This window comes from Arachis ipaensis, chromosome B09 (assembly GCF_000816755.2).
Source record: "Arachis ipaensis cultivar K30076 chromosome B09, Araip1.1, whole genome shotgun sequence".
NCBI lineage: Eukaryota > Viridiplantae > Streptophyta > Magnoliopsida > Fabales > Fabaceae > Arachis > Arachis ipaensis.
In genome coordinates this window covers 127,574,995-127,587,552 of record NC_029793.2, presented here as the reverse complement: position 1 = coordinate 127,587,552, position 12,558 = coordinate 127,574,995, and the positions used below count along the sequence as shown (strand labels likewise).

Genomic DNA, 12,558 nt, shown 5'->3' with positions numbered 1-12,558 from the left:
AAAGTGTAAGTATTAGTTTTTTTGAAAAATCTTTGTGGGGGCAAATGCCCCCTCTTTTTTATGCGTGGGGCCGTTTCTATTCTCTGTCTCGTCATTGTCTTGCACTCAAGCGCGTGCTTTTCCTGCACCCCCTTTTTCTTCTTCATCTTCGTTGGTCCTTTTGACATAACTCCACTTGAAATTATTTTCTATCTTCTATCCTTTGTAGTAAGGTAGGTTTAGGTATAGCAGGACTTGAACCTGCGACCATTAGGTTAAAAGCCCAATGGTCTACCAACTGAGCTATTTACCTCAAAAAAAGAAATCAAGTAGTAAACGAGTGAAACAAAGTCTGATTGATGCAGAGAAAAGAGAAACATTTTTCCGGCCAAATGGGCGTTGATGTTTTAGACCTTTTCTCGCAAAATTTTGTATCAATAATCAGCATTCTTTTCGATCTTGTACCTTAGTACACTGAACACCAACCCAATCTCAATGAAGACGGGAAGCGCCTGTGAACATAGAAATTGTCTGTCTGGCTTTCAAGACGAATCTCTTTCTATATGCAATTTCGATAAGAGTCGCCGGCAGCAGAGGCTGTAGGTCCCAGCGGGCTGGTCTTCGTTGTCGTCTTCTTGCTTCGAGTCTTGCCATCAGCTTCCTTCGCGTAACCCGATTTGGTGAGTTATAACAAATTCCCGTTGCTGCATCACTGCGCTTTGATTTTGTTGCTGAAAGTTGAATTTGTAGGTGAAATTTGTTATTGAGTTTGTTGAATTTGTCATGGTCTTGTCGAAATAATCACTTAGCTTAAGTTTATTTGTTGGAAAATCTTGAATGTTACTAATTGAGCCTTGAATTTGGTGTTGTTTTGCTAAATAATCACTTAGTTAAATTTTTTTTGCTAAAATTCATCACCCAGTTGGATTCGTTCACTGAAAATTAAATCAGTTGTTGTCTTGCTGAAATAATCGCTTAGCTAAATTTTTTGTTGTTGAAAATAATTATAGTTGAATTTGTTGTTGAAAATGAGGCTCATGTTCTTTGCAATTTAGAATAAAATTGTTCAATTAAACTGTTGTTTCCATACTTTTTGTTTGTATTATTATGAATTATTCTTGGTTTTGATTTGCGAAAGATATACAAATGTAGATATAGATGCAAATCAAAATGAAGGAAATGTTGGTCAAGTTTTAAATTTATCCTATAAAGATATAGATGCCGAGTTTCAGATCACCTCTTGGATTTGATTATTGATTGTGTTATATTTTGTTCTCTCTTGTTCTTTAAACTGAGAAAGTATTTTATATTAGTAACTAGTTAATTGTCTCTTTTTGTACTTTAATTATGTCTAAGAATTAATGCTTGATTGTTATTAATATGTTTGTGAAAACATATACTTTTGATTTTAATTTTATTTTTATAATTTTACATTTTTATTTAATTATGATCGGATCAACCGGGTAAATTAGTGACTTATCGATTGAACCAGTAACCCGGTTGTATGACCGAGTCAATTACCGATTCGGTTTTGATAACTATACTATTTTCATTATGCAGTTTTGCACAAATTTTTATTTTTGCCCCTAAGATTCACGTAATTATTCAATTTGGTCCTCGAAATTCAAAATTACCTATACTATTCCTCTAGATTCAAGTCTGGGCACCAACATGGTCCCTCGACTCTTTCCGACGATGATTAGGCAAACGAAATGCTAAGATGGCACCCTCCCTGCCATGTTGGATGATGAGTAAATGACATCGTTTACTCTTGGCGCCCAAACAAGTCAAAAATGAAAAATAATGGAGGTAGAAAAAAAAATACTTTATTTTGGATCTTCATCATTTCTTCTCCATTCATATACAAAGCAACGATATTTTAGATTTGTTTGGACACCAAAAATAAACTATGTCGTTTACTCATCATCTAGCGTGGAAAGAAAAGTGACATCTCAGCCTTCTATTTGCCTAATCATCGCCGAAAAGAGTCGAAAGACTATATTAATATCCAAACTTAAATTTAGAGGACTAATATAGATAATTTTAAATTACAATAACCAAAATAAGTAATAGTGTGAATTTCAGGGACCAAAACAGAGATTTAGTCCACAAATACTGTCCCCAGCCACCGTCAAAATCAGTGTAGTCATCGACTTCCATTTCCCGCCCACACTTTGCCCCATCACTCCCCACCTCCCATCCATGGCAGAGAGCAGCAAGAAGCGCCGTCGAACCAACACCGACGACCTCCCTTTCAAGAACAAGCTTAAACCAGACTCCACCATCCTCCAAATCCTGAAAGACTTCTCCACCTCTTCCTCCTCCTCTTCCTCTTCCTCCAAAGCCCTAACCCTCCAAGACCTCTCCCTCCCTTTCTCCTGCCGTGAAGTCTCCGATCTCAGCCTGTCTTCCGTTCAGTCCATCATCGAGTCCCTCGTCCTCCGCATCGCCCACTCTATCCTCTCCGGCAACGGCTTCGCCTTCGACGTCCCCTCCCGCTCTGCCACCAACCAGTTTTACGTCCCGGAGCTTGACCGAATTGTCCTCAAGGACAAGAGTTCACTTCGTCCTTTTGCGAATATCTCGACGGTTAGGAAGTCCGCAATAACTGCCCGCATATTGCAGCTGGTTCACCAGCTTTGCATTAAGGGGATTCATGTCACGAAGCGTGATCTGTTCTACACGGATGTTAAGTTGTTTCAGGATCAGATCCAGTCCGATACGGTTCTTGATGACGTGTCCTGTATGCTCGGATGCACACGATCCAGCCTCAATGTGGTTGCAGCCGAGAAAGGTATTGCCTTAATAGATCACAGTGTCTTAAATTGCAGTTGCAGTTGCTGTTCGTTGTAGAAATTTTGGTGGTTGCAATGTGGATACTCTCAATTATAAAGCGCAATTGACTATGTGAAGTGTGTATTTTTATTAATTTGGTAGGAGTCAACTTGTCAATTGTTGATAAAAATCTAAATTTGAAATGGTTGAGTAAATTTTCCAATTGCAAGGCATGAAATTTTGTGCATGAAACTTGAAATAAAAACTGTTGCCACGTTGATGTAATTGTGTGATTGAGAGTCACATGTCAATTATGGTGGTTGTGATTGCAATGTTGCATCTGCATCTCGCTATGGGCCTTTTCGGGTTTGTATGACTTGGGGAGTGTAAAGTTAGACGTTTAAATTTTAATGACGAAGTTTAACGTGGTAGTATAGATTTGGTACAAGGGACTATATATTTGAAATTATCTTAAGAGTCTTAGTTTAAGATGTGGTGTTAGGCTTGCTCCTCGTTTAAAGGCATGTTCCATATTTTTGGTCTCCTTCTGGCCACCTTAATTTCTAGAGTTCATGCAGTATGTAAATTTTTATCACTTTTTATATATTCAAACTCATTATGCTGGAATCTTGGTTGTTTATCATCTTGATTGATCCTTTGTGAGTAGTTAGGTGATTAGTTACTCTGGCAATTTTAGCTGACTCTTCTAGTTAGTTACAAAATGCACCTGACTAAGTAATTGGTTGCTCCCATGTAATCAGATTAGTTCATGTGATTAGCTAGCAATTATTTACCTCTTTGGGTGATTTGATTATTAGGCTTAGATATAGATGCATGTGTGATTTACTACTCATGTTTGTATAAATGGCTTGTTATATGCACATTTCATTGCCTAGTAAAATTTTTCCAATTCTTATTTTCGCTTGTTTCTTGTGATGTTTATCAACCAAAGGTGTTGTTGTCGGGAGGCTGATCTTTAGCGACAATGGGGACATGATTGATTGCACAAAGATGGGTATGGGTGGGAAGGCCATTCCACCAAATATTGATCGAGTTGGGGATATGCAGAGTGATGCTTTGTTCATTCTGTTGGTGGAGAAGGATGCTGCTTATATGAGATTGGCCGAGGATAGATTCTACAACCGGTTTCCTTGTATAATCGTGACTGCAAAAGGGCAACCTGATGTTGCTACAAGGCTGTTCCTGAAGAAGATGAAGATGGAGTTGAAGCTGCCAGTGCTTGCACTTGTAGACAGTGATCCGTATGGGTTGAAGATTCTCTCTGTCTATGGATGTGGGTCAAAGAATATGTCCTACGACAGTGCCAACCTGACAACCCCTGACATAAAGTGGCTCGGGGTTAGGCCTAGTGATTTGGACAAGTACAAGATACCCGAGCAATGTAGGTTGCCGATGACTGAGCAGGATATTAAGACTGGAAAGGACTTGTTGGAGGAGGATTTTGTGAAGAAAAATCCTGGTTGGGTTGAGGAATTGACATTAATGGTGAAGACTAAGCAGAAGGCTGAAATTCAGGCCCTGAGCACCTTCGGCTTTCAGTATCTATCTGAGGTTTATTTGCCTTTGAAATTGCAGCAGAAGGATTGGCTATGACGTTTCACAACCTAAGAGCAATGTTTATTGTCTAAGATGCTGACTATGTCACCACCTGCTCCAACAGTTTAGTGATGCAGTAGTATTTATTAATGCTCTGATTTTTAGATCGACTTTGTGGCTTTGATCTCCCGACTTCCGCATTTGAAATGCTAGAGTTTCTCTTTATCTTGGTTAATTCTGAACCGAAACATCGTATTGTTTTGTAGGACTGTAAAAATGAGTACTAATGCAACTTCAAAATATTGAAAATGTTAAAAAGACATGCAACTGGAAAAATACTGCATATTAAAACAACTAACTCGGTTTGATTATGATGGATTGATAGGAAGCATTATACTGGGAGTTGATTTATTATAACAAAATTGCTCTTTTGTTTATTAGCTATAGCATATACTTGTAGTTTTGTACAGTCTGTTATAGCTTAACAAGTTAGTTAGGACTTGAATTAGCCATATTAGTTAGTTAGACTATCACCTTCTATATATATAAATGCATGATTGATTGAGTCAATACATAATTCACTTTTACAATCAATAATACATAAGCCCATGTATTCAACACTGTTCTTTTTTAAAGCCATTTTAAAAAATCAAGCATGCTTGGGGGATTTGTCATGGCAAGATTATAATAGAAATGAAAAGAATAAAGACTTAGCTTGGTCTCTCAAATTTCATGTATGGTTCAATTCGATCTCTCATTTTAATTAACTCAATTAGATTAATTTAATTTTCAATTGAATGCCATCTTATCTTTCAAAATTAATATTGTAACTCTATTGGCAAAATAGTAAGAAACTTCTTCAGAGCTTCAAACTTTTATAAGAGAAATAACCGTGCAAAGAAATTCAAATTTTGGTGAAAGTCTTTATTGGGGAAACGTAAACTGTATGTAAGACCATCCAGTAGGAAACTCATCTCAATCCCTATTTATGGCTTACCTGTCATAAAAAGTAACTCCACATCAGCTTTTGCGTCATAAACGGTAAATAGGAACTCAAAGCATCTCTCTCTTCTCCATTAAGACCATCTTCAGTAGGGAACTCATCCCAATTCCTGTTTATGGCCCACCTGTCATAAAAAGTAATTCCACATCAGCTTTTGCATCATAAACAATAAATAGAAACTCAAAGCATCTATCTCTTCTCCATTAGGAGGAACTAACTTTAGTCCCTATTGTGGTCCCACTTAATTAATTAATTAAAATACTTAAAATTAATATAATTAATTTTCTTAGAGGGACTCCCTTACTTTGATCCTTGTGCGGAAACTCACTCCTTCTCTCCTCCAATGGTTAGAGTTCCTATATGTCAGAAAAAAGTCAAAGAGAAACTCACCATTGGAGGTGCTCTAAACATGCTCTTGAAATTATAATAATGGGAACAAATCATTAAACCAACAAAAATATTTATTTTTTTTTGTGGGCGAAATACTTTAGTCAAACTCAATACACATGCGAAAATGTGCCTTATGAATCACTACTAGTGAATAAACCCGTGCGACGCACGGGAACGAGTAAAATGAATTTAATAATACAATTTTCACGGTAAATTTTCATGACAACTGAATTAAATAAGTGATGCTTCATTATAATAATATATGATTGCTTCTACTTGAACAACATTTAGATTTATGCGGTTGCATAATCAACTCCTCTTTTTTTTTGTTTTTGCTTAATCAACTGCTTAGAAGCATTATCTGCCAATATTACATGCTTGACCAAAATATGCTACAGATCTGGTGGCAGTATAAATGAATACTCAACATTGTGTCTTTCAACTCATCTTGATTATACTACTTCAATGAAGGAAAAAAGGTGCATGGCCCTTGCAATGGTGATACTTCTAATTCACGATATGAATGCATCAATAATGTTAGGAAAAAAAAAAATCAGAACTTGTCTATTTAATATTCATTAATTATTACAATAATTAAAGAATGTTAAATAAGATAAATAATTAATGAATATTAGATAAAATAAGTTTTGATTTTTTAATTTTTTTTTAATAAAATATGGGTATGTCTAAAACGAGTACAATTATTATGTGCTTATTGAATACGCCACATTTATATAGACCATTAGATTTGATTAGATGAAAATCAAAGGCTAATATGAAAGAAGAGCATTAATGGACTTGAATAAATACAGAATATCCTAATACATAAATAAATACTTTAAATGACAATACTTTAATACACAATACTTTAAATGGTAACAAAATCTTTTATTCTTAAATAATTAAATATAAAACATATAAATACAAAAATATGAGTATTTTTTATTCAATAAAATTAATTATTATGCAAAAAAATTTTATAATCTTAAAAAATTATATTAAAATAAAAATGACGTGACACATTTTAATTAGATGTTTAATTTTAATTTGAGTTAATTTAACTCAATGAGAGTTAATATCTTAACTAAAGTAGGACCATTTTATAATTAAATATTTTTTTTAAAATGATTAATTATTTAATTTTTGTAAATATTAAAAAGTGCATTTATATTCTTTTACCAAATCATTATTACCTAAATTCGTTCCACCCTTCTATTGAAAAACACCTTCTCTGTTGACTGAAGTATATTTCCTCCCTTCCACTGTTCCTTCATCACTCAAAGTGCGTTGAAGGCACACTGTAACTCGAAGCAGGACGGAGAGTAAAGATGCAAGTATCCTTTGAATATCTAATACAACGGATCTTGTGTACGATCCAATGATCCATAGCCATTCCAAAGAACGGCTTTGATCTAATTGATATAGTCCAATTTAAATTCTAATAGACGGATGGATCAAATGCATATCTAATTCAAGCATCACTTTAATATATGCAATAATTATCACAACCCTAAATCATAGATTAATGCATCCTGATAATCAAGATTTATATGTGACACGAAATTATGTGAACTAAAGAGTAAAAGATAACTACAAAATAGCAGCACGACCAAATACACTCTCTTCAACTAATCGCAGATCCACTACAAATTGAAATCAACACAGAAGAGCAATCAGAGAGAGAAATAACGAGGTTGCAGAGAGCAAAGATTCAATTTTTAGTATTTTATCAAATTATACATTTATTCTTTTAAATAATTTTTTAATTACAAAATAGCTTAATCATAGTTAACATAACAACCAATTATTAGGATATTCTGTATTTATTAGAGTCCATCAATGCTCTTCTTTTATATTAGCCTTTGATTTTCATCTAATCAAATCTAATGGTCTATATAAATGTAACACAACCAATAAATACATAATTGTTGTGCTCGTTTTAGATACTCACCAAACAGTACCGTAAATCCATATATGATAAATCAAAACATCTAATTAATATCTTTCATCCAAATTATTCATCAATACAGCTATTTAGGTTTTTTTTTTCATGTTCGTTCAAACCATTTTTGTCACTATATACATTTGTTTAAAAAATTTGACTATATGTTATAGCATACGACTTTATTTATTACCCAAAGTATTTTATTTTTAATTAATTTTAGAAAAAAATGTTGCAAATAAAAAATAATGAGAGAACTAAATAAAATGAAGATAAAATAATTTATGATAAAAAAGAGAGAAATAGATTATAATATTGTTTACACATAAAAGTTAGTTAATGGTAACCAGTGGTTAAAAAGCACCATAAAATAATCAATCTGAACCAACAATGTTCATTGTTCCCCATTGCTACCATTTCTTTGTTACCAGCCAGTGAATAGTCTGTTATTGGAGCAAAAATTTTGCCAATTACTACAGTTTCCTGAAATAGTTTAAATAATGCAACATAAGAAGGAAGATTCATTTTGGATTTGACAGAGTAATTTAAATGAAGGGAAAATATCGGAATTCTTACAATATACTTGGTTATAAGAAGGAAGATCAAGAATGATAGTCCAATGAGAAGACTTTGCCAATTCCACTGTAAGTAGAAATTAAGAAAGCAATAATTATTTGTGAGCTTGTTCATCATCTAAATATTAAAATATGAATATTTACTATATGTGTATCACAAATACTTGTTTTTGTGGCCAACACTATTCGATATCACAAATACTTACTTCTCTGTGTTTTTGTGTCCAACACTATTCGATATCACAAATACTTATTTTTCTGCAGTAGCTGCTATCACCTCAGCTTCATTTAGCAACTTATCATGTTTGCCTTCAATTTTACCTGCTATTTTGCTAATTACAAATCCATTCTCATTCAATTTATTCTTAAAGTTTGAAGGTATTCTCTTTCTGTTTCTATTAACTAACACAAATTCTATCTAAAACATGCTATCGATCAAGAAATAAAATATCATAATTCAACATCTCATGTTTATCATGCCAATATATTTTTACTTTAAGTAGTCCATTACTAAGAATTCAATGCAACATAAATATGATGAGAATAAGTAGAATAAAATTCAAATATATTAATCTAAAAAAGATTATTTTTATGTTTATTTTCACTCTAAAACCAAGAGAAAAAAGAACGGAAAAAAAATTAAATTTAATAAGATATTAAAATATCGATAGCAGGAGTGAGAAAATTCTGAATCAATATACCGAAACGGAATAGAGGAATATCAATTTTGGAGAAGAATTTATGAGCATGAAACTTTTAAAATTAATGAGTCAAATTCATTTGGAATCATTCACCTAATACTCAAATATCTTTAAAAAAAAATAAGATTCACCACAGAATTTTTTCCTTAAAAAAGCAATTCAGGAATCAAAATAGATACTAAGAACGAAAATGATAAAAAAAAAACTCAATTTATTAAAAAAAATGCAGCAAAAATAATGACACAATTTGTGATTCTTTAAATTAAGTTATTGTCTAACCACACCAATCTTATAGCTAGCATGGAATCTATCATCTCGTGTGAAGATTAGGTCATGTAATAAGATAAAGAGATTTTAGAAGAATCGAAATATATCAAATATTATTTCAGCTATTAAGTTTAATTTACAGTATTTACTTGCTTATGATATTTAAAGATATAAATTTAATATTGTAGAAATTGTATTAATTATACATTGTATCTAAATCATCATATATTATCTGTGCTAGTAGATGTATCTTAAAATTTATGCAATGTAATAACTTCTATAAATTAATGAGAATATAAAAGATTAGTTCTAATTGAGTATTCAATATGTTAATCTATATGCATGCATAAAAAATATAAAACTATTATAAATAAATATGAAGTAATATATTATGAAGTCATTATTGCCAAATAAATCTCATGATGATTGGATGAACATGCATAACAATTATTTGCTGAAATTTCTGAGTATAACTGAAACAAAAATGTATACAACAGTATAAACAAGTTAATATATGATGTCTTTATAAATGTATATAATAGTATAATAAATTAATATATTCTGATGGATTTGTTGTAAATTTAGTTGAGTTGTGAGTCATGACTGATGTTGTAGATTGAGGTTGGTTGGATTTGTGGAAACCGTAAAAGTGGATATATGTCCAAAGAGGTTATGTCAAAAAAATTTTTAAAATAATATAAATGTTGAAAAATTTGTGTTGTATATATATTGATTATGTTAATTGATATTCTCTTTGAAGATATGACAATAGCAGGTAGTAGAGGTGTCACGAGTGGGTCTCATGGTTGTGGTAGAGGGGGTTTCCACCGGTACTCCAAGGACTTCTCAGTCATCGCCCTCTACCCCGACTACTCCGTCGACCCCTGTAACATCACAGGCGGGTCCCACGGACCAGTAGTTTATCACTGTCCCAAAGGCCAACTACGTAGCTCTTTCTGCTACGCCCCCTCTGCCCCTTATAACTCCAACGATAGAGCCCGTGGTGGATGATTCCTCTAATACGTCCCAGCCAGATGCACTTCCACCAGCGCCCGTCATATGGATGAGGATTTGGCCTGATGGCATGCAGGCATGAGTACATTCTAGTTTAATACTTTTTATCTGCAATCTCTTTTGAATTTGTTAAGTTTTTTATATTTTTATGTGTTTGCTAATCTTAAGTTTTTCATTGATAGGTTTGTACCAAATAACAATGCATGTACACAGGAGATCTCCAATATGATTAAGTCCATGTACGACAACCCATGATCGAGCTACACGAAGATCCCTACTGAGACCAGAGAGCGATGGTTTCAGAAGTGGGCAGTAATAAGAACCCAATGTTGTTGAATTAATTGTATTTTAACTGTATTTTATTTCAAATAACTAATGTTATTGAATTACTTTGTGTGGGAGAAATTTATATGGGATAAGGAATATGATATCTTGATCTGGAAGATCTACGACCACCGGATAGTTAGGCGACTTTAGCAGATGATGCAAGACGTTCGTCAGGGGCCTCATGATTTGGCTCCGTTCAGATATTAAGAAGGAACTGAACGTCCACTTTAGTACTGATGAGGGGTTCAAGCGTCATCGTCTGACGAACAGAACTAATAGGACTTCGCCGAGGTCGTCGAAGTATACCGGTACGTAGGTCGGCGACTTTCATGAAGACGAAAAGCAGACTGGTATGTAGTTTGCTAATCTTTGTTAATTATTACTTGAATTAATTGTTACTTAATTTATTTTATTAGTTGGTTTCAATATGTATAGTCTAAGTCGTTGGAGCGTGAGGCGACATTGGCGGAGACCTTCAAGTATACCCATACATTGAAGGCCAACAAGGAGAGATTTGATGATGAGCTATCTGTGGCTCATTATGTGAGTTTTAATTAATTCTATATTTGAATATATATTCGGTTTAAAGCAATTAACTGTCATCCTAATCACAACGTATGTTACACAGAACGACTACACGCAGAGATTGGAGGTCGCAACCTAGCAATCTCAACTTAGTGGGGACAATCCTAGCTCTGATGCCTCAGTCGTAGATCTTGATAGGGTTTGGTGTGAGACTACTTCTGAGCCCTACAAGAATTGCGTCTATGGATTAGGGTTGTTCTTCACCAGCGGCCTCCGGACCTCCACATTGGCAGCTTCATCTGCCTCTGCCTTTGCCACCAGCCCTGCCAATCCCGAAGAAGTTGTCGACTTGAGGGAGGAGGTGCAGAAGCTCACATAGGAGCTTCACCAACAAGCTCAGCAGTCTGAATAAAGGTACAACAAGCTTCTTGCATATGCGTGGGAGACACCGTTGCCATCATATCGGAGCTGATGGAAAAGATGGAGCGGCTAGAGCATTTGCAAGACCAGATGGTGATATACAACGACCAGATGCACGCTAGAGGTAGCGGCGCTGCTAGTGTGGCATCGATATCAGCACTTAGTCCGCCGCCTCAGCAGGGGAAGACGACGATGATGATTACTGGGATATGTAGGATTTAGGAATTTAATTTATTTTATGTCTATTTCATTGTATTTTACTTCTTTTGACCATTTATTATATTCAGACCCTTGATATTTAATAAAATCATTAGTTGATTTCTGGTATTTTGAATTTGTGTCCTAATTTTGTAAACAAAAATTTTAATTTGACTACTAATTGTGCGCCAATTGTGCAAAAAAAAAAAGAATAAAAAAAGCGTACCGACGGAATAATCCGACGGTAATTGGGTGCCACAAAACATAATATGGCGCCAAAGTTCTCTGACAGTATCCAACCGCTTATTTTTGTCTCATTAATTACAAAATCCGACGCAAAATTTTCTGGTAATTAGTGTCGGATGAAATAATCCGCCAGTAAAAATTTTCCAGCATCGTTTATACTGTCAAATTCAAACCGACGGTAAACTAATTACGGGTAGATTTATTAAATCTGACGGTACTCAACGTTTTTCTTGTAGTGAATGTCAAATTGTTACTGATTATGTTTGATTAAAAATTATATTATAATAATTGACAATTAGAATGATTGAAAATATTAACAATTGATAATTAGTCTAATTATGCATTAAATGATGATTTATATATATAATTATAAAAAAATTACAAATCTAAAATAAGTTGAGAAGAGAGAGATATACATACTGACACTAGAACACGTCACGTCAATATTTTTGACGCCAGAATACTACCCGTTGTAGAATAATATAATGATTACTTATCATATTTAAATTATGTAAAAAAAATAATAAATAATAGCTAGTTTTATAAACAGATTACGTGTGTAGTTTATTATTTTTTATAATATTTATTTATAAACTTAAGTTGCATATAATTAATTTATATTTTGTATATAAAATCCTC

The 12,558-nt window shown here is 33.6% G+C and overlaps 1 protein-coding gene and 1 non-coding gene across 2 annotated transcripts; one reads left to right on the top strand and one right to left on the bottom strand.

The window, feature by feature from the left end:
- TRNAK-UUU lies at positions 220-292 on the bottom strand. Its single transcript has one exon. It is a non-coding gene; the product is annotated as a tRNA-Lys (tRNA).
- On the top strand, positions 2,092-4,748 carry LOC107619068 (DNA topoisomerase 6 subunit A-like). The gene is made up of 2 exons (XM_016321275.2): positions 2,092-2,773; positions 3,707-4,748. Exons 1-2 carry the CDS (start codon positions 2,182-2,184, stop codon positions 4,366-4,368), a joined length of 1,254 nt encoding a protein of 417 aa, XP_016176761.1. The 5' UTR covers positions 2,092-2,181; the 3' UTR covers positions 4,369-4,748.